Source organism: Eubalaena glacialis, chromosome 15 (genome assembly GCF_028564815.1).
Source record: "Eubalaena glacialis isolate mEubGla1 chromosome 15, mEubGla1.1.hap2.+ XY, whole genome shotgun sequence".
NCBI classification, from domain to species: Eukaryota; Metazoa; Chordata; class Mammalia; order Artiodactyla; family Balaenidae; genus Eubalaena; species Eubalaena glacialis.
Window position 1 is genome coordinate 52,798,114 of NC_083730.1, and position 23,653 is coordinate 52,821,766.

At 40.7% G+C, this 23,653-nt stretch overlaps 1 protein-coding gene across 7 annotated transcripts in view; it reads left to right on the forward strand.

Moving 5' to 3' along the window:
• Positions 1 to 23,653, forward strand: part of OSBPL1A (oxysterol binding protein like 1A) — a 231,915-nt gene that overhangs the window by 122,568 nt on the left and 85,694 nt on the right. For 6 of the 7 annotated variants that reach the window (XM_061170288.1, XM_061170290.1, XM_061170289.1 and 3 more), the window contains one exon: positions 11,902 to 12,064. The exons of the other annotated variant lie outside the window; for it this stretch is intronic. In XM_061170288.1, the coding sequence (XP_061026271.1) occupies positions 11,902 to 12,064 (163 nt within the window). The remainder of the gene's footprint in view (positions 1 to 11,901; positions 12,065 to 23,653) is intronic. 7 annotated transcript variants of the gene reach the window in all.

Here is a 23,653-nt window from a genome sequence, read left to right on the forward strand (position 1 = left end):
TCAGTACTTTATTTTAATGACTGAATAGTATTCCATTGTATATATACAACACATCTTATTCATTCATTCATTTGTGGACATTTGGGTTGTTTTTACCTTTTGGCTATTGTGAATAGTGTTACTTTGAACACTTTTGTACAAGTATTTGTTTGAACATGTTTCAGTTTTTTGGGGTATATACCTAAGAGTGAATTTTCTGGGTCATATGATACTTCTATGTTTAGCTTTTTCTGAGGAACCACCAAACTGTTTTCCACAGCATCTGCACCATTTTACATTCCCACCATCAGGGCACAAGGGTTCTTTTTTTCCCCATCTTCACCAACACTTATTGTCCTAGTGGGTGTAAAGTGATACCTCATTGTTATGATTTGCATTCTTCTGATGACTAAAGATGTTGAGCCTCTTTTCATATACTTGTTGGCCATTTGTATATGTCTGGAGAAATGTCTGTTCAAGTTCTTTGCTCATTTTAAAATTGGGTTGGTTGTGTAAAAAATTTTGGTCAAAATAAATACTCCATCAGAACATTGCATTTATACATATACACAGTTTTTCCATAAAACATTTTTATTTAGTTATTTATTATTGAGAATATATCTTCTTTGACACATTTTTCCTTTAGAGGTTCATTTAAAAAAAAAACTAGTTCTTATAGTTCATTATTCAAACATGGTTTAGCCGAGACATGTTCAAAGCAGCTGTAATTTTCTGTAGGGCAAACATCCCACACTAAATTGTTTTTTCATATCTTCAGCAATTTTTTCTGTATTACAGCAGTATTTTCTGACAAAGGAATGTATCTTAGTTTTTCATCACACTATTTTCTGTCTACTATTTTTTTGTAATTTGAGAATAAGTATTTCCTCAAGTGATTTGTAGCTTTTTGTCTTTTCTATTAAAAACCATTAAAGGAGTTGCTAAACATTTTATTACATTTAGTGAAGAAATTGAAAGGGTAAAGCTCTGGACTGAATGTCACGTAACTTTAAACATCACTGAAGAAATTTGGGGAAGTTTATCTTCACCCTCTGGATGCTTAGCTTTTAAATGTTGAGACAAATGTCATGACTTCATGTGCTCATTAGTTTATATCTCAAGGCATAATAATAACCCATAAATAGAGGGTGACCTGCACACATCCATATTTCTATGTATATGTATCCACATCCATATTTCATATGGTCTTCTGGAGAACTGGCTTATTGTCATCTGATTATATGTGATCTGTTTTTAGCAGGGTAGCTGACAGAGAGCTCCCACTGGCAGTAGAAGCCTTTGCTGTATTCCCTTTGTTCACTTTCTTAGCATCATTAGTGTCTTCGATCTGGAGTTCCTTTGTGGTGCTCTTTACGTTATGGGTGTATTTTGTGAATTAACGGAAACTAGATGATATAGTCTGTAAGTCCTCGTAACCAAGCTCTCATGAACTGCAGTGCCTCACGATACCCTGGAAGCAGGTGCTTCTGTCAGCCTCTTAGTGGTGGTCTCCACTCTTCCCCGAAGTTACTGTGCATCCTGCACTTGACCCTTGACCAAGTGACCCGTGGACCACGTGGAGGCACCGTTGTTAATCTGTATATATCACATCTGTATATGTAACATTTGGTCTAATATTTTTACAAAAGTAAATATAAAAGACTTTCTAATATTCCTGTATCTCATGGGTACACACACTCCACTTTGGAGACTGTAAATGAAAGCAAGTAAAGAACCATTGAAAAGCTTAAAAGTAATGATGGGTTTGCATTTTAAATAGGTGTACTGGGCAGGAATGTGAAGTGTCTTTTTGTCTTTTTCTCCTTCTAGACTATAAACTCTCCAGGGATTAACCAGTCTCCTCTTCTGTTGATACTTTGTATCCCTAGCACTACCTTGAAATAGTAGTACCTGCCCAGCAAATACTTAACTAAACTGAAATTCTCCTGAATTGGCAATTCTTATCCAGAAGCCACATTAGAATAATTTGTGGAGTTTTTGAAAAAACATCACATGTATTAGTGTTAGTATTAGAATTCAACAACAACAACAAAAAAACCCAAAGCCAAATAACGTGAGCTTAAGTTAGAGAATTTCTTCTTCACCTTAAAGAAGACAGGAGGTAGGCAGTCTGGGCCTGGTGTGGCAGTTTCAGGTGTTGGCGGCTATTCCAAACACCAAAGTTTAGTCAGGAGGAAGGAAGCAAGCAAGCGAGCAAAAAATAGGAGTGTGCCCTTCCCTTTAAGGAGACCGGGTGGATTCCTTACATCACTTCCATTCTTGGCCAGAACTTAGTCATGTGGCCACAGCTGCCAGAAAGACTGAGCAATAGTCTTTAAGATGGGAAGACTGAGCAATGGTGTTTAAGGTGGGAAGACTGAGCAATGGTGTTTAAGGTGGGAAGACTGAGCAATGGTGTTTAAGGTGGGAAGACTGAGCAATGGTGTTTAAGGTGGGAAGACTGAGCAATGGTGTTTAAGGTGGGAAGACTGAGCAATGGTGTTTAAGGTGGGAAGACTGAGCAATGGTGTTTAAGGTGGGAAGACTGAGCAATGGTGTTTAAGGTGGGAAGACTGAGCAATGGTGTTTAAGGTGGGAAGACTGAGCAATGGTGTTTAAGGTGGGAAGACTGAGCAATGGTGTTTAAGGTGGGAAGACTGAGCAATGGTGTTTAAGGTGGGAAGACTGAGCAATGGTCTTTAAGGTGGGAAGACTGAGCAATGGTGTTTAAGGTGGGAAGACTGAGCAATGGTCTTTAAGGTGGGAAGACTGAGCAATGGTCTTTAAGGTGGGAAGACTGAGCAATGGTGTTTAAGGTGGGAAGACTGAGCAATGGTCTTTAAGGTGGGAAGACTGAGCAATGGTGTTTAAGGTGGGAAGACTGAGCAATGGTGTTTAAGGTGGGAAGACTGAGCAATGGTGTTTAAGGTGGGAAGACTGAGCAATGGTGTTTAAGGTGGGAAGACTGAGCAATGGTGTTTAAGGTGGGAAGACTGAGCAATGGTGTTTAAGGTGGGAAGACTGAGCAATGGTGTTTAAGGTGGGAAGACTGAGCAATGGTGTTTAAGGTGGGAAGACTGAGCAATGGTGTTTAAGGTGGGAAGACTGAGCAATGGTGTTTAAGGTGGGAAGACTGAGCAATGGTGTTTAAGGTGGGAAGACTGAGCAATGGTGTTTAAGGTGGGAAGACTGAGCAATGGTGTTTAAGGTGGGAAGACTGAGCAATGGTCTTTAAGGTGGGAAGACTGAGCAATGGTCTTTAAGGTGGGAAGACTGAGCAATGGTGTTTAAGGTGGGAAGACTGAGCAATGGTGTTTAAGGTGGGAAGACTGAGCAATGGTGTTTAAGGTGGGAAGACTGAGCAATGGTGTTTAAGGTGGGAAGACTGAGCAATGGTCTTTAAGATGGGAAGACTGGGCAATGGTGTTTAAGATGGAGGGCATTGTTAATCAACTATGCTCCAATATAAAATAAAAATTAAAAAAAGAAAAGATGGAGGGCAGTGTAGCTAGCTAACAAATTGGGGGTCTTACTAAGGAAGAAGAGGAGACTAGATATTGGGAGAAATCACAGTACATGGACCTCGTTCACTATTGTAAGTCCTGAGGCAGTAGGTCTGGGCTGAAACTGGGCATTCTGATTAAAAACCAAACCAAACCTACCCTATAGCTGCTCCATGTATACTCTTCACGATGGAGTATCTCAACCCTAAGCCAGGTTTGGAAAGGAACAGATCTTAAAAGAAAAACCCTTCTCCTGGAGGGCATGGATTCAGCCAAGTTCCTAATCTACCTAACGATCTTGCCATTTTACAGTGATGCCATTCCTGACAGGGGTCCAAGGGATGGTTTTAACAAGTGCTTTGCTGTAGTCCAGGTAACTGCCTGCCTTCCCTCATTTATCTGGTCCATCAGTCTAGTAACCCCATTCCCCCAAAAGTTAGACCCTCTGCTTCTAAAATTCCTGATCGTGGATTGCCACTGGCAGTGTTTAGGGTCTTTTGGTTATTGGCAGCACCATGGGTTGGAAAGCTTGTGGGCTTTGGCGTTAAAAGATCTTGGTTTCAGTTTTTTATTCTTCTGCTAACCTTTGTCAAGTTACTTAAACTTTACGATCTTCAGTTTATACATATATGCATTCCTCATAGGGCGGTTAGGAAGATTTAATGAACTCTAACAGTATGTAAAAGTGTCTTTTAAAATGCAAAGTGCTATGCACATACTTTATCAGTCATAGACAGAGAAACAGCCCTGTGTAAGCAGAACCATTGTTTACACAAATGCTTAGGAAGTTAAGCCCTTTTTTTTTTGCTAGATGAACTCTCATACTGAAGTTAAGAATAGTGAGATTTTAAGAAACATTTTTGCTCAGGGTCATGCACTTAAATTATTAGTTCTGGGATAAACTGTGAAATACTTGTTAATACTGGTTAAAGAGATTTTATCAAAAAAAGTTATTTTGCATTGCTTCAGTCCCCCTCTATTCTCTCCTATTACTATACACCCGAATGTTCTTCATTTTAAAATTCTGTTTTAAGACTTACTGTTGAGCATGTCATATGCAACCATTCCAGGCACTTGGGGAATACAGTCATGAACAACTGTTTAATCGGGAGTTTGAGACATGATTAAAAGAATAGACTTTTTAAAACTTCAGAATCTTTATTGAGTAGGTTGATTTGGAATTTTACCATTTTCATAGAGCCAACACTGAGTTTTTACATTATATTGAAATTTGTTTGCCACGGTTTAATATATACCATTACGCGGCAGTTTAACATCCTGTTCTGTAATTTATGTGATACATAAAAACCTTTTGAAATTTTTAATACATTATACTATAATCTAGAGTAATTTGGCGATTATACATTGCTGTAGTAGTGCTCTTAGAAATATAATTCTGTAAGTGCTAACTTCCAGAATGTAAAATGTACATAGTTATGGAAATTACACTTTATTGTAGTTGTCCCTTACGTGACTGTTACAATCAGTGTCAACTGATTCAGCTTTGCAATTGAAAGAGAAGATTATTATGAAATCTTACTTGTACCAAGTTACTTCAGATGCCAGAACCATTGAGCAAGGGAGTGGACTTCATGTGCATTGAATCTACTGCTGGTAGCATACCATGGAAGTGAATGGTACTTTTGTTTCAGAAGACATATTTCTCTCTTCTGCTTCTTTTTTTAAAAAATGTAAAACCTCAACTTAGTCGCATTGTTGTTTGTATGTAGCATTATTCTCCCATTGATTTTATTTTTATGGGAGGTTATTTTTATTTACTTATTTTTTTAAATTAATTTTTATTGGAGTGTGGTTGCTTTACAATGTTGTGTTAGCCTCCACTGCACAACAAAATGAATCAGCCATACACATACAGATATCCCCTCCCTTTTGGACTTCCCTCCCACTTAGGTTACCACACTGTATTAGGTAGAGTTCTCTGTGCTATACAGAATGTTCCCATCAGTTGTCTATTTTATACATAGTATCAATAATGTATATGTGTCAATCCCAGTCTCCCAATTCCTCCCTCTGTGGGAGGTTATTTTAAAATCAGACTGACAAAAATAACTATCAGATATTCTGGGTTTATATTGATTCTTCTAAGAATCACTAGCCCTTGCTTTTTAAACTCTCTGTTTATTTACCATATTTCTTAAGTGACTATTGGGCTCTGTCCTAGATATGGGAGTAGGCAGATACCCTCAAATTCCTCCTTAACTTAAAATGTCTGAAGATACATCTGGGAGTAATTGATTTAACAGATTATTAGCAGAAACTGCAGTTTAACAAGCTCCACTGAGGTCATTTTACTTAGAGCATGTCAGTAAGTCAACAAGCAGATAGCACCCTCACCTTCATTCCCAAGGCAGAGCGAGGGACAGAGAAGTATAGAGGTAATTCCCAGTGGGGTTTCCTTTTCTATTGGTTTGAGCCAGATTGAGGAAGATGGCAGTGCCAGTAAGAAAGGGGCATTTTTTTAACGGTGCCAGGAGCAAGCCACAGTCTACTGTGAGCAAAGGGAAAATTCTGGAACAGCTACCTTGTGTTGGGTTGACCAGATTAGTGTGAATGAGGCTTTGGAGGGCCTTGGATATGATCTCATTTTAAATCTCAGGGCAAACTTTTCAATGCTGTGTATAACGTTAAAGAGACTGGTAGCTTCTTACACATCACATGCCGGGACCTATAGGTTGAAGACCTCTGTTCCCTATTCTCTCTCGTTCTTACATGCACTGAGACAAAAGGAGCAACTAGAAGAAAACTTGGTTACACATACCTACCTATCTGCGTCCGGGCACGTACGTGCTGCTCTTTCTCCTGCAGCTAAGGATTAGCTGTCCGTGCCCTTAGCAAAGGCCAACTGTGTGGATTAGAGCCCATCCTTTTTTTTGCAAGCTCAAGAACATCATTCCAGCAGTTCTCTCCTTGGACTCCTACATCATCAATTTCCTCTCTGTTGAATCTTTCCCATCGATGTAGAAACATGCTGGGTTGTCTTTCATAATAAAGCCTATTGACCCCCACACCCCCTTCCAGCAATTGCCCCAATTTTCTCCTTTCCTTTTTTAGCAAAAAGAATAGGCTGTACTTGCCCTTTCCAGGTTTCCTTCTCTCATTTCTACTGACCCACTCCCGTCATGCCTTTGCCTTCAGCCTTCTCTCAACGCTCCACTGAGCCTGTCCTTGTCAAGGTCACCATTGACCTCATCACTAAATCCAGAGGGCTTTTCTTATCTCTCGTATTATTTGATCCATTATCAGTGTTTGACATATTTAATCACTTGTTCCTCCTTCAAGTACTTCATTTAGGCTTCCAGAATACCACACACTTCTGAGTTTCCTTCTGTCTCTCCTCTCTTTTTTTGTTTCCTTTGCTGGTTCTTTCTCGTCTCTCCCATCAGAAGGAAATCTCAGTCCTTGGATTTCTTCCTGTGTCTGTCTCACTTTCTCCCTTAGTGACTCTATCTAGTCTTACAGCTTAAAACATAATCTCTTTGCAGAGGACTCCCAGAGTTATATCTCTAGCCTGGAACTCTTCCCTGAAGACCTGATTTGGTTATCTAATTGTCTACATGACATCTGCGTGAACGTCTGATGGTAACTCTCATGTATGAGTTCCTGATTGTCCTGGTCCTGCAGTCTTCCTGCATTGGGTAATGATGACGCTATCTTTAGTTGCTCAGGGCAAAACTATGGAGTCATCCTTGATTCCTCTCTTCTCTCGCATCCCATAGATGTGCCTTCAAAATATATCCAGAATCTGACTACATCTCATCACCTCCATTGCTGTTACCCATCTCTTATCTGGATTGTTGCAGTAGCCTCTTAGGGATCTTTTTGGTTCTAAGCTTGACCTTCCCCCCAGGTCTCTTCTTCAGCTTATCAGTCAAAGACATTGTGTTAAAATGTAAATCAAATAATGTTACTTCTCTGCTCAAAACCATGCAGTGGCTCCTCTTGTCAGTCAGTCAAAGCCAGAGCTCCTACAGTGGTCTGCAAGCTCTCTGCAGTCCCCCTCCCACCACAGCCTCCTTGCACATCCTACCTCATCTCCATTTCCTCCTATCAGACAAATCTGCTTGGCCACCGAGGCTTATTTATAGTTAAATAAGTGTCTTTCTTAGTGAGAGGAAGGACTGAAAGAAAAGGCTTCAGGAACATAAGGAAATGTGTACAGTTGAAAAGGCATTGATGGGATGGCACAGAAGAAGGGCATTAGAGTCAGCGAAACCCTAAAAGTTAATGTGTGCAAGGGTGCTTTGTAAATCTGTAAAACAAAGCAAATGTATACTATCCAGTTATGAGGATATGTTTCCGTACTTGATCATGCCTGAGACATGGGATCAGATCTCGATTGTCCTGCACCCTGGGGGTGAGAGTGTGATTCAGCCTGGCTGTGAACCTGGAATAATGTGTGCTTGCTTTCACATGAGAGCTGCCCCGCCCAGAGCAGTGCTGTCATCCTCTACGAGCAGAAGAGCCCTTACCAGCTGTAAATGACCAGGACCACTTTCCAACAGCTATGTGGCAGTAGCAGGGAAAAGTCAGCATATTGTTGGTCCTCTAACCACTGAAATAAGTGCCAATGCAATTCCTTATCTAAGAAATAAAATTAGATGTTTTTTAATTCAAGATGTAGTATTTCGGTCATAAGCCAATATGTTCTTTGTTACAGCCACACATCCAGTAACAAAGAAGAAAGGAGAAAGGCTAATGCTGTTGAACTGACCGGAGTGTAGCCAGTTGAAAGAGCTTAACTAGATTGATCATCAGGGCCAGAATGTCACGTAACCTGTAATTGGATAATTGGCCACAGTGTTCTCTGAATACTAATCACTTACTCCCGCTTAGTGGTGTGTCTTTGCCAGATTTCATCATTGTCTCTGCCTGATTTAACCTCTCAGAAACATAGGTAAGTAATAGGGTGCTTTATAGAAGGAGAGAGCCGATGCAGTGTGTATTCACTGGCTAGCACAAGACTTTTTAAAACGCTGAATTCTTTTGCTGACATCCATTCACTGACGGAGTGAAGAACACTTTCGAAGTATTCATTGTGCATTTCACCCACCAGCATGAAATGGAGTAAGATGAAAGGGGGTCATGTTGAAGTGATGCGAGGAGATTACTGGAAAGGCTTGAATTTGCATTAGTCTTAAGGGGCCACAGACACAGAGCAATGTGTCTATTAAGAATAATTAATAATGTGTAACTAGTAAATGTGTGGTGGTTCAGTCCTTAAGTTGTTCCTAATAAAAAGGTTGGCATTTATGTTTACTTGGTTATATGTTGATTTTTGTTGTGGCAGAGTGGCTGAGGGCATAGATTTTACATGTGAGTTTGAAGAATTCACATACCCTATGCTAGAAATGGCCTAATGTAATTACAGACGTGCTGGGCTTCACTGATTTTGTGAAGGAAGGAAGTTCTTTGTTCCCTTAATAACAACTAGGGTAGTTAGAGTTTAAGGATTTAAAAAACCATAGTCATATGCATGTATCAGTGCAAGTATTGATACACAGAAAAGTGAAGCACTGTGCCTGGAATTTCAGAGAGGGATTGCATAAAGGTACTGTTTCTGTTCCAACATAACTTCTAAGCTGGCAAATGAGAATTCGGAGACAGAGTTGAAAAGTAAGATGAAGATTTTATGCATAAGTTATCTAAGAACCTATTGAGAAATAGGTGGCGCTGCTAGAGTTCTTTCGTTTGTTTGTTTTTTAATTTGAAGACCACTGTGTTGAAGCCACCAATTAGATTATTCGACAGCAGTAGAATCCCATAAGTTCCTTATGCAGAACTTGCACTCTGCATCACTTGATGAGTAGTTCTACACTAAACTTCCAGTACAGGATATCCCCTAAGTGTTTCTGAAATACTGAGATTGTAATAGATTTGGAATTACATTGTTCCAGTTGACTGTTCCAGTTGATTGATTTAATTGACCAAAAAGCATCAACGGCAGTTAAGTATGTTCTTAGACGCTTCTTTAAAGCAACGAGAGAGTGCTTTTACTAGTGCAGTTTTTGTGACACACCTACTCTCTTTACAGGATACATCACTTTACAGGATGGGGAGGTATTGCCATTTGGTGGGAAGTTTGAGGGTAAGGTACCTTCAGTACAGAAGGTCCTGTTATGCTTGAAATTAATACAGGTGCCCTCAGATCAACTGACAGATAAAAACAAGGTGAGAACCAGAACTGTAGGTAGGGCCTCTTCTCTCCCTTCTGCTCCCACCCCTTTCCCTCCTTCTCTGAAGAACAGGTGAGAACAGATGTCGAGGTGGCAGAACTACAGGGATGCTTACTTTAAATGGTTAAAGGATCAGGATTTTGAGTATGGTTTTGTTGAGGGAACTCGATATTTTGGGGCCTCGATCATTTATTTTGCCACTTTTCTGAAATTGAGATGAATTTAGGTACTGAAACTTACGTATTTGTTAACCAGAAGACATAATTTAGTTGATTCTTACATGGAAAGGTATAGTGTCAACAGCACATTTGCATTTTGATACTTGAACAGCTAAAAAAAATAAAGCTAAAGGGAGAGGAGTGGGCAGGTGTAAAAGAGTTTGGATCTTCCTGCAGTGGTGTTTTTGGAATCTACAGCAGTGCTGATCTTTTCCATTCAAAGAAGGGTTCATTTTGGATATTGTGGTGAATTTTGTAGGCCTTGTTTATAGGTAAATGAGCTGTTTAACATATCAAGTGGAGGAAGAACACTTTGTGTTTTTTTTTTGGTCTCGGTTGACTTCAGCCATAGTAAAAGTATTTCCTCCTTGGAGATAAAATTTTAGATTATAGGAATATTTGCAATTCCTTAAAAATTATAATTATATAAATATTTAATTTTTTCTGTTTTGCATGTCTTTTCTTCTCATTAGTGCTTACCATTTATTGCTATTTTTATTTCGTTATTGCAGTTCTAATAAGAATAACCTCGTTACTGTAATGATAGTAAATACTAAGATGCCTTGAGGACTGGAACTATTCCAAAGATATTGAAGGTTTAACCCTATTTTTGTTACAAACTTAGCATTTTGGTAGAACTGTATTTTAAGTCATACCCGGGATTCTTGGAGTGTTGTACCTAACGCGTGGCTGTGAAGTCAGAACGTAGAGGGAGCTGATGCGTCCTTGGGGACGAAGGGGAGGAGACTGAGAGGGATGCCAGAAAGTGGGAGGCGAGGTTCAGCAGAGAGCAGCTGGGAGCAGTGGTGAGAGATTCGCCAGCTCCAAGACCCGGGAGCAGACGTTTTGACCAGGAGGAGGTTTCAGAGGTCACCCCATCTAGTGCCTTTCAAACTGTTGGAACAGTCCCTGGCTTTGGGCCTGGAGGGGAAAGTCAAAGAGGCTCCTGATTGAGACCTGGCATCATCCTGTGCAGTTCTGCTTCCTGAAACATCTGTTTTATGTGTTGAGATTACATTTGAGAAATAGGTTGAGCTGCTAGAGTTTTTTTGTTTGTTTGTTTTTTAATTTGAAGACCATTGTGTTGAAGCCACCAATTAGATTATTCGACAGCAGTAGAATCCCAGTTTTGTAGGTGAGGAAGCAGGCACAGGAAACTTCTGAGATTACCAGCTCTTCAGGTTCCTGTCTAAAGCACCACGTGGGCTCTGGAAGTTGAGGGAGATAACGGAATAGTTGTGGTTTTCAGAGTTCTGATACAAGGATAGGTGAAACTGTTCATACCAAATCTAGTACCTGCTGTTTTACATGAGAATTAGGTTCCTTACATTTTATATGGTTTTAGTTAACTGCAAATTCAGATGCTATTGAATTAGATAGGAAGAACAGATTGTATCTTCAAAGGATTAAGGCTTTGCTTTCTCTGTAATCTGTTATTTATTTTGCACACTAGATTCAAGGTAAAATATGGAACGAAAATCAAAATATGTAATTGAAAAATGGCAATTAAAATGTCATTACCTGGCCTCTTGTTTCCCCTCGTTTGATATACCAACTATTTTGGAGGTGAACTGGAGGATTACCTCTTATGCTTTGATGTGGTACACATTTTAATATTTACAGTGGTTTCAATTCTTTATTTTGTTCAAAAACTGGTTTCTTAATTTCATGATTAATGTTGAATGAAATATTCTCTATTAAAAATTTTATATGATTTTCAAATTGGCTAATGTCCTTATACTAGGATCCTGGTCATTTGAGCTGAACTTGTTTGCTAGTTCTTAATCTATTTTCATTAGCTGGCAGTGTTGTGAGAAAAGGCCCCATGGGAAGAACAGAATTAGCTTAGTAATTTTGCTCATTCATCCATGTGTATGTAGCACGACTGTTTTCATTCCTGATGTTGCAATTGAAGTGGACCTGAAGCGAATAATTTTCATAACCTTTTGAGTAAGTCTATATCTCCTGTCACTCTGAAGTCTTTTTTGTATATCTGTTTTCTTCCAGGTGAGGAATTTTAAATTGGAACAGGAACAAGAAAAAAACAAAATTTTGTCAGAAGCGCTGGCGACTCTAGCCACTGAACATCATGAATTAGAGCAGTCTCTGGTTAAAGGCTCCCCACCTCTCAGCATCCTTAGTGAGGACGAGTTCTATGATGCGCTGTCAGGTAATTCTAGAACCCTGTCGTCTGTGTTGTTGGTAATTCACAGTTGACCACCTAAATGTCTTCTTAGGGTGGATGTCACCTTGAGTTTCCTGAAATAAACAGATGGAAATGTATCACTTCAGCTCCCCGGATGACCTACTTTTTATGTGACATTATTAAGGCAGAAGCCCAAAAGTTTGAAATGAAAGTCATCACTGAGTCTGCCTTTGTTGACGGCGTATGCTATGCTGGGGCCAGAGTGCTGTGAATCTGGTTTGTTCCTTTATTCGATGACTGTTAAATACCTCCTTGTGCAAGGTGCTATTATATGTTAAAGGATAGAGAGATGGATAGTTTCTATTCTCAGAGAGGTCTAAGAGTAAAGGACACATATAAGAAACAGTTGGTTACAGTATGGTATGCTCTGTGCCAAAGGAGAGGTGAGACATGGTGTAGCTGGAACAGAGAAAAGGAGGAGCTTAACTTGGCCTCAGAGCTACATGCCTCAGAGCAGCGTAGTATACTGGCAGCAAGCAGGGACTCCAGAGTCAGATTCCCTGAATTGGAATCCTGCCTCTGACACTGGTCAGCTGTGCGACCGTGGGCAAGTTCCATGACCTTTCTGGTTCTCAGCTTTCACATATTTAAAATGGGGATAATTATAGTTTCCATTTCAGTGGGTTGAGTCAGGATTAAGTGGGTTCATCTGTGTAAGTAGTGTTTAGGACAGTGCCTGACAGGTACCACGTGTTCAAACAGTGGGAGATGTGTGTGGAGAGGTGAGAATGACTTTTGAGAGGAGGTACTGCTAAGTAGTTTTGACTTTTTAGGAACTTCCTTCAGAATTTTGAGGTAGATGTGGGCGAGGTCATGGAAGGAAACCTGGGAGGGGGTGGTTGGAGATCAGCGAGATGGAAAACAATTCTTTTATGCGAAGAAATTATGTGCTTATCTAAGTAGATGAACATATACAATTATTGGGTCTCACAAAACTGGACCATGGAAGCAGGAGACCTCAGTGGATATGGAGTTAAAGGGTCAAATTAATGATAGGAAAGGAAAAGAAGCACAGTGAGAGGTTGTAGAAATGAGAACTAAAGAAGATTAGGTTAAGGAAGTTCAAATGGTGTGATGATATAGGACAAGGAAAATGATGTTGGTGGATATACAGAGAAGAGATTCATTATAGAAGATAAACAGCACATAGGAACATTAATTTTAGAAGTGTGACATGATCAAAAGAAGCGGAAAAGCTAATTCTAATAGCCAGATTCGGGAATAATTAGAGAAAGGATCGTAATGACTATGATGATGGCAGTTAGATGTGGTATTTGTGAAAATAGTGAGTCAGATTGAGAAGAGAAAGTAGAGACCGGATGTGAAAGCAGTGGAATGAGTGGCAGAGGTAAAGGAAGCATTTAACCTGATTGACGGAGGCGGGAGGGGAGGGTGAAGGACACTTGAGGCTGCTGGCGTTTCTTCACATCTACTCTCTGCCACGTCCAGTCCTGTTACCGCCTGTATTCCTTCTGTTTGGGGCATCCAAAAAGGAAAGCTACCGGACAGGTTATTGGATTAAATGCAAAGAGGTCTGAATGTAAAAGAACCTAGACACGTCAGCTGCCCATCTTTGCTGTCCTTTTAAAAAACAAAGGAAAAAATTTAATTTTTATTTTAAAAAAAGTATTTGTTATAAATAATTCAATGTAAAAGTACGTATAGTGCCCAGTGAAAATTTCCCTTCATCCCTTACCCTAATTATGCACTCTTCCTCAGAGATTCTTATTAACAGCTTGATAGATTCTCTTCCAGACCTTTCTAAAGCATTCGCGTGGATATATGCATGTGTACGTATGGGGTTTTTAAAGAATCATGAATGGAAGTAGCTGTATAATTGTTCTAGATCTGCTTTTTCATGTAACAGTGTATCTTGGAAATCTTTCCCATCAGTGTTACAACTCTAGCTCATTCTTTTTAAAGGTTGCATGAAAGTCAATGATATGATTTAGCAGAGTTTTCTTAGTTATTCTCTTCTTGATAGACATTTAGTGGCTACTGTCATCTTTCTGCTTCTCAGTCACATTTTCACATTTATTTCCACAGTCGTCTCCTCTGGGAGAAGGCGATAAGAAGAACTACAGTCCCTGGGTCAGGATTGGCAAATGAATTTCATCTCAAGTGCCAATTCAGATTGGTTTGCAGTCAGTACCGCCTGCTTGACGGGTTGCTATGTTGAGAAGGATCCCGAGGCTGAGTCCAGTGCCTAGCTTAGTCAGCGTGTTCCACTGTGGCTGGAGATAAGGAGCTAGAGGGACAGGTGCCTTGAGTTTGCTCGTCCCTGCCCTGAATGACCCACCTGAGTTTTATTATATTTGCCTGAACATAGTAGCTTTTCTTTGGCCGCTCCTACTATTTCCTACTACAAATCTTGGGAATCATTTGGTACAACGTAAAACTATGAAAATTACGAGTCAGATGCCTAGGGTTGAAGTGTTGCGCTGCTGATGACCTAGCCACGTAATTCACTGAGATCATAAAAGCCTTCATTTGGGAATGACTTCATCTTCTCACTGTAGTCTACACATTAACCTCCATTCCCATTTCCTCTTTCTCTTCTGTTACAAAAGAAGTGTCCCCTTTTCATTAAGGCCATTCCCTCCTGATTTGTTCTGGTACCCATCTCCTTGTGCCTTCTCCAGAACTTTTGTTTAGTTATTGCTTCTTTCATCTACAGTTTCTTTTTTTTTTTTCTCCCAATTTTATTGAGAAATAATTGACTTACAGCACTGTATAAGTTTAAGGTATACAGCATAATGATGTGACTTACATACATCATGAAATGATTGTCACAAGAAGTTTAGTGACCATCCATCATCTCATATAGATACAAAATCAGAGAAATAGAAAAAATTTTTTTCCTTGTGATGAGACTTCTTAGGATTTAACTTTCTTAACTTTCATGTATAACATACAGCAGTGTTGATTATATTTACCATGTTCTACATTACATCCCTAGTACTTATTTATCTTATAACTGGAAGTTTGTACCTTTTGAAACTACCTTCATCCATTCCCCCTCCCCCCACTCCCCACTTCTGGTAACCAAAAATCTCATCTTTTTCTGTGGGTTTTTTAAATTTGTTTTTGAAGTATAATTGACCTGTAGCACTACGTTAGTTCCTGTTACACAGCATAGTTATTCAATATTTCTGTACATTTAAAAATGATCACCATAAGTCTAGGCATCTGGAAGTTTGTACCTCTTAATCTCCCTCACCTATCTCTTTCAATACCACATTATCTTAAATGCTAACTTAAACTTCCTGTAATAGTTTCCTATCTCTGCCATGACAAATGACCACAAATGTAGTGGCTTAAGTAATGCAGATTCATTCTCTGAGCTCTGGAGGTCGGAAGTCCTGCAGTCAAGGTGTTGGCAGGTCTTTGTTCCCTCTGGAGGCTCTAGGAGAGAATCTGCCTTCTTGCCTTTCTAGCTTCTAGAGACCACCTGCCTTCCTTGGCTCAAGGCCCCGTCCTCCACCTTCACAGCCAGCAGTTTGGCATCTTCCAGCCTCTCTGACTCTGACCTTCCTTCCTCCCTTTTATAAGGACCATAGCAATCACAGTGGACCCACTCAGATAATCCAGGGTAACCTCCCCATGTCAGGGGCCTTAACTCAGTCACACCTGCAGAGTCCTTTTACCGTGGAAGGTAACACATCCGCAGGTTCCACAGAGACTAGGACGGCCGTCACTGGGGGCCATTGTTCTGACTACCACAGTTCCCAAATTTATTTCTCTAGCCCTAACCTCTTGTGAGAGACTTATATACTCAGCTGTTAGCTGGATAAATAAAAGATGAATTCTTGATCTTCCTCCTAGGTCTTCTTCCTCCTGGAGTTTGCTTCATTTTAGTAAATGGCACCTCTTTCCTTTCCCAAAGCTGTAAACCTGGGAGTAATTCATGACATTCATGTGCCACCTCCATGAAACGCAGACCAGGGTCCGTCCATTCTACCTTCGCGACATACTTTGAATCCATCTATTAATATGTTCTGTTACTACAGGGTGCTGGTTAAAAGGGTAGGTGCTGCAGCTGGAAGGCTGTTGATAAGTGATGGCTCTACCAATTCCTGTACCCGTTGGGAAATGATTTCACTTTACTGTGCCTCATTTCTTCATTTGCAAGTAGGTCATAGGATTATTGGGAGGAATAAGCTAATAAATATTTGTACTTAAAACAGTGCCTGGCACAGTAAGGGGCTGCCCATCGTTCGCTCGCAGTACTGTCACCTGCGCTGCACCCGCTCTTGTCCAGCCTCTTAACTGGTCACTGTGCTTCCAGCCTTGCCTTATTGAGGTTCACGCCGTATACACCACCCACACTGATGCTGTGTAGACAGTCACATCATCGCATTCACCAGCCTAGGATCCTTCAGTGGCTCTTCACTGCACCTAGAATAAAATCCAGACTCCCTAGCGGGCCTTCAAGGCTCCTGACGTGACCCACACCCTGCCTGTCCCTTGTTCGTTCACTCGCTGGGCTCCAGCCACACCGGGCCTCCTCCATCCTCACAACGCAGCGGTGACAGAGGCTATTGGGTCAGAGGTAAGAGAGAACAAGAACAAGTATACAAACCTGTATTTCATTTAAAGCTTTTTTTAATTGCTGAATCAGAATAATAGATTAAATCAAGCCTATCCTAATATCAGTATTTAAAAGATGTGAGAAAAAGGTTTTTAAAGATACTTCTCTTAAAATATTTCTAAGTTATTTTCACAAAATGCTTAAACTGCTTTTTTAAAGTCGGTTACAACTTGTTTTACTTCCTTTAAAATTAAGTCCATGTGACTTCCTGATTTCCCTTTAAAATTTTTTTTAGATAAGCAGGATCAATGAAAATCTAATACAGTGGGTGAGACAAAACTTGATATAAGCCTACAGTGTAGTGTATTTTTATCCAGCCCCATGGGATCTTTTGATTATTTAAATTTTTTTCCAGTATGCTCAATGACTTAAGATTTCATAAAATTCCATAAAGCAAACAGATTCTTTCTCACAATTTGATTGAATTCCATTGTGTAACATGATTAGAAGGAACTAAATCTAACGAAGTATCACATCTTGTCCTCATTGTGTGTGTGTGTTTAAGGAATGAAATGGTTAAATCAAGTGAGGTTTCTGATATTACTACCTGTGAGTGAACACTTCCTGGGAAAAGGGCTAAACCTTCATGTGTGTTAAAGCAAAAGATTTAATGAGAAACTAGAGGCTAACTAGTTCTGTGGAGAAATTCCATTTAGCCAGCAAATAAAGTACAGAAATATGTAGAAGGTACCACTTTAGGGAAGAATAAAACAGCTCCTTCTACATGTTCCTTCCATCGTTCTGCCCTTTCCATTTCACCCGCACTTGATGCTACCCCCTTCTCCTACCAAAGCTCTCAAATATCTCTAAATTATCAGCTCTCCTGGGTAGCCTTTCCTGACTCCCCTAGGCAGAATTAATTGTTTCTTCTTTTGTGTTCCTTCAGTTTACACCTCTTTCATAGCCCTTTGGTTATATTGTGCTTGTCTCTTTATGATGGTAGAGACCCTATCTATTTATATTCCTGAGGTACTTAGCATAGACTCAGAGTTGCTCTCTAAATGTTTGTTGAATGCAGGTTGTTGAACAAATGTCATTGATATTTCTGTCCTCCCTAAAAATATATTGGTTTTCAGTAAAGAGCACAAAAGAATCAGTAACACTTGCGAATTTCACATGGTCTGCATGCACCACTTTGGATGCTATGTGGAAGAGGAGGGGTGGGTGACAGAGGAGTGAGATGAGATGTTATTAAAAGATAAAATTTGTTCTTGAGGAATTTATGATCAAGTTGGAGGTATGAGACTTGCTCCCGGCAGGGGGGGGGGGCGGGGGGGATGAAGAAGTAGCTAAGGGGGAGAAAATTAAAGGTGCTCGGCTTTATGAATGTCCAGTAATTTCCTAAGGCATTATTTTTGAAACGGTTACCAGTTAAATCACTTAATGGCTGTTATTCTTTAGTACTGGTCTGAGAGAGCAGTTTCACTAAAATTCCTGCCTTTTGAATTTTAAAACTTCAAAATGTATTGTCTTTCTTACTGTCTGTTCATTTTCCTTTTTAGAGACATGTTGAGATCAGTTGTGCAAGAAAGGCTTTCTTGCTAGGTTTTCCTCTTAATGCTATTTTGGTTAAAATGTGCATGAATAATGCATACAAATCCAATAGTGTAGATTGGTAAAACCAGTAGAAAGTTATGTCACGAAATTGAAGCCAGCTTTAGCATTTCTCAGCAGTTGCAAGAGTAGGTGCTCACGTCTTTTTAAATCAAAGGTTTTAGAATGGAAAGTGTTAAAATAACGACTTTGGTTTTGTCTGGAGGAGAGTAAAGTAGGAAGTTATGACCCATGTGAAATAATGTTTAATCCAATAAATACAACTGGTAATAGTTGAGAAAAGAAATGACATCTCTGCTGACAGTTCACACGGAAGACGCAGGATTTGACCAAGGTGATCAGAGGTATTGACAGGAAAGCCGAAGAGCACCGTGACCTTTTAGTAAAGGCTGCGCTCTGTTCTTTACGTTTCCGAGCCCCGTGTCCTCTTCTACAGTTTAGTTTTGAAATAACCTGTACAGTTCTTATCTGGGCCTTTTCTGTGAGTCTTTACTCTTGTCTGGACCTGCCTAGGGCTTGGAGATCTCGCCCTCCTCTGTATTCCCAGCACTTTTTCCTCTGGTCCTTTTTTTTTTTTTTTTTTTTTTTTTTGGACAATTAGCCATACTACCTTGTTCTTGCCCTTTTTGTCTTGTTATATAACTTTTTGTGTCTTTCTTCCTCATCTTCCCCCAAGCCCTGCATTTCCCTTAAGGACAGAGACCTTGTTGTCTTAACTTTTGTATTTCCTCTGTTGCCCAGTACAAAACACGTTCGTTGGTTGATATGATGTGCAGCAAATTGAGTATCACAGAGTATGGCTGTTATTAAACACCTTCTGTATGTAATATGGTACAACACTCTGGAGAACATCTAAGTGGTGCCAGGGGCTCTTACTCTCGTTTTGTGTTTATAACATTAAAAAATTATCCAGCAGCTTACTCGTAATGTATATGGATTGTAGGTGAATGTAATTTATCCTTTAGGTTTCAGGTTAATCTTTTGGGAGACTAATGTCTCCATTAAAACATTCACTGGAAAACCATGTGCATTTTGTACTGTCCTTAGCATTCAGAGCATGTCCTTAACCAGACACACTTACCCATTGCCCACTATGTGCAGTGCTTTGCCAGGCATGGCACTACCAAAGGAAACAAGATCCAGTCCCTGAATCAGGGTTTCGTAGTCAGTCCAGGGGAAGAGGCTGAGCATGGAAAGATGGGCACAATGTGATGTGAAAAGGGTCTGGGCCTCCAGCCCACTGGAGCTACTCACTCCCAAGATCAGCCCCAGGAGTTTGCCGTTCTCAATGACTATATCTACGCCGTCATCTCAGTTTTATACATCCCTCAATCTAACCACTGTCTCCTGTCTTTCAACCCATTCGCTTAAAAACCCTGATCCCAACATTTCTTTGACCGACCACAGTGTCTTCTCCATGTTTTCAGTGTTCCTCCCTCCACTCATGTCCTTTTTCCCTCCTTACCAGCTCAGATGGCATGAGCTGTCATAGAATCGCCCCCCTGCCTTTCTCTCCCTGCGCTGTGCTCACCCAGCCCATCCCTCCCCTCCTTCCGGACCGGTCCTCAAGTGACTGGCCACGCTGGCAGCTCTTGCTTGAGACCCACAACTGTTTAATTTCTGTGGTGCCCTTTTGCTGCCCAGCAGTCCTACTCCATTTCTCTAGTCAGTTCCTTTTACATGCTTATTTCATACTTTTCTCACTTAAAATTTCTAATACCTTCATCCTCTGTCCTGCTCCATCGGAGGACATTATTTATGTCACTGAGAAACTCCTCATGTATCCACTCACACACCTGGCTGTGTACATGTGTGGACGTATTCTGCTTTCTCTACATTGAAGAATGTTACGTCCCTAACGGACGCCAACCCCTCCGTATGTGCCTGAGATCCCAATTCCTCTGACCTACATCAGGACATTAATGTAGCTCTTTCTCTCTCCCAGGTAATCAGTTATTCCTGATGCCCATCAGCTATCTTATCTTTCAGAATGCTGTATCTTATACAAATACCTTTGATCCACATCACTTTCCTCTCCTAGAATTCTTTCTTGAACAGCCTCTATATGTTTATTCTCACGATTCCCCTGCAGCCGCTCTTGACTAAATCACCGCTGTCACATACTCAGCTGCCTAATTGAGTGGTCCTCTCTCCGTTCGCATCTTTGTCGACCTTTTACCAGCACTTAAAGTTATTGATTCCTCCTTCCTTCATGGAACACTTTCTTTACTTGGTTTCCAGAGTACCAGTCTCTTTTGATTTTGCTTCTCAGTTCCCTTTGCTTGTCGTCTTGTATCCTTCTGACTTTAGATGTTAGCGTGTCTTGGGGTGCAGGCATTGTTTTCTACACTTACCCTTTAGATCCTTTGTACTCAGGGTGTGGTCTGAGGGTCAGTAGCATCACCTTCACCTGGAAGCTTGTTGGAACTGCAGAGCCGCAGGCCCCAACTCACACCTAGTGAATAAGAATTTGCATTTTTTCAAATCCGTAGGGGCTTCATATGGACATTAAAGCTTGAGCAGCTTGCCTTGCATGACCTCATCTAGTCCCATGGCTGTGAATATTGTCCAAATTCTGCTAAGTCCAAAACTTTACGTCTCTAGACTCAGTCTTGCCCCCTGAATTTCAGACTCCTGTCTGTCTACTTGGCACATTCACTTAAATATCTAATGAGATCTCCAAAGTGTCTTAGAATGTCCAGAAGAGAATTCTTGATTTCTGCTCACAAGCCTGCCCCTCCTGTGGTCCATATTTTGGTAGATGGAGGGTCTGTCTTTCAGTCCATCAACACTCACATTCAGTCCATCAACAAATTCTGTCAGCTCTACCTACAACATATAGCAGAATCTGACCACTTGTCATCATTCCACTCCCACCACCCAGGCCCCCATCATCTCTCACCTGGTTTCTGACAGCGGCTTTCTGACTGGTCTCTCTGCTTGCACCCTCATCTCCAGCAATATTTTAAATACAACATTCAGAGTGATCGTTTCCAAATGTGAATCTGCTCATGTCAGTTCCCTGCATGGAACCCTCCAATGGCTTTGCTTCCTGGCTGGAATAAAAGCCAGAAGCCCTCGTTCTGGCCATCTGCCACCTTCTGAGATCTGCTCTGTCCTCCTCACTCACTTCCTTCCATCCATCACTGGCCTCAATGCAAGTTCCTGGACTTGCCAAGCATGTTCTCTTCTAGGCCTTCACTTTCCCTCTGCCTGGAGCTCTCTCATCCCAAATGTCTACAGTGCTTACTCCCCCACTTCCTTCCTTTTTCTGCTCAGAAAGACCTTCACTGTATCATTTTCTATCCTTTTTCTCTTGCCTTTAAAAAAACCCAAAAAACAAAATAAACACAGCATCTTTCACACATCATGTTCATTCATTTGTAGATCTTCTACAAGTAGAATATAAGCTCCTTAGTGAGAGAGGCGTTTTGCTTAGTGCACGGATGCATCCCAGCCCCTACACTACTGCTAGACAGACAGAGACGGAGGCGCTCAATACATATTTATTGAACAAGTAAATGAATAAGTGTCACCAACTCATACATAAGGAGTGTTACAGAAATTCAGAGGAGAGGCAGCTAACTGCTTGGGAAAGTTGGGGAGAGCATCACAGAATAAGTGATGCTTGAGGGGTGTTGTGAAGAGTCAGGAAGGAGTTCTCCAGACGGATAAGATGGTGGTCAGATATGCTCTGTGGAACAAGACAACACATGCAAAGGTAGAGAAAAATAGTTTTCAAAGACATCATGAAAATGCACTATGGCTGAAACAGGGGTGAGTGTATTGGATGCTGAGAAATAGTGATGGGATGAAGCCAAGAAAGTAATTTAGGACCAGCTTGTAATGAGTCTTGTGATAAGATTCTGAAGAATTTTCATTTTAGCCTGTTAAGTGGTGGGGAGCCGACAAACGTGGTTAAGTATACAGAGTGATGTCAGATTAGTATTGAATATTTTATAAAGTTTTTTTTTTAGTAAACATTGTGGAATTTTTATAATATTCTTGCATTATATTAAGAATTGCAAATTCAAAGAAAATAAGACATGTTCCCTACTTAGGAGTTTACATTCTATTAGCATATGAGTATTTTAGGAGTAAAGATTGATTTGAGGTCCTAGTGTCCTAGATGAGAGGTGACAGGAATTTCCATAAAAGCAACTTAAGTGAGAATGGAAAGTTTCAGTTCCTCCCTTTATTGCTTTAATGAATACATATTCTGACCTTTGGTCCTCAAGGAAGCCTGGTTGACTTTCTTGACTTGATCAAATCCCTGCTGTAGGCTCCCCATGCATCATAGTCCCATAGCATTTCCTGTAGTTGAAATTTTGTATGCTTATTTGTTTTTTTGTCAGGCCTGCCACTCAACCAGACTGTAAATCCCTTAAGGAACTTTGCATCCCTAGCAACTTGCATAGACTTTGGCACCTGTTAGGAGTTCAGATATTTGAGTGAATAAAATTTGGGGATACATTTTAAAGGCTACATTGACTGAACTTGAAGACCAGTTGGCTGTGGCAGATAATGATGTTCGGAGGATTTCCACCTATTTACTGAAAAGTCTCACTTTGGCCCAAAGCATCTCAAACTCCGTATAGTGGAAACTGGACTTGTCATCCTGATCTGCCCCCTTGTATATGCCCTGTCTTGGCTAATGGCATCATCATCTACCCACCATGCAAACTACAGATGTGAAAGTCATCTCTTACCCCCTTTCCTCACACCCTCCCCATATCCAAGTATCTAGTTGTCTTCTTCTTTCTCCCTATTTTCTGCCCCTGTGTTCACTGTCAGTGCCTTAGGTCAACTTCTGAGCCCACAGACTTTGTCTTCCCGCTTCTGGTCGTTGTTGCTGCCAGCCCACCTTCCACATCGCATGTTGTCAGGTATGGTGGGCAGAAAAATGGTCCCCCAAAGATACATTCACCTGCCCATCCCAGTAACCTGTAACCTTTTCTTGGAAAAAAAGATCTTTGCAAATGGGATTAAGTTAAGGATTTTGAGGTTAGATCATCATGGATTATCTGGGTGGGACCTAAGTGCTGTCACAAGTATCCTTATAAGAGAAAGGTAGAGGGAGATTAGACCCACAGAGGAGAAGGCAATGTGAGGATGGAGGCAGAGATTAGAGTGATGTGGCCACAAGCCCAGGAATGCTGGCAGCCACCAGAGGCAAGAGGCAAGGAATGGACTTTCCCTAGAGCCTTCGGAGGGATGGTGGTCCTGCAAATGCTTTGGTTTTCGTTCACTGAAACTGATTTTGGAGTTCTGGCCTCCAGAGTTATGAAAGACTAAAATTTTGTTGTTTTAAGCCACCAAGTTATGCTAATTGTTACAGTGGCCATGGGACACTGATGCGTCAGAGTTATCTGTAAAGTCTAAAATGGATCTTATCACTCCCTGGCAAA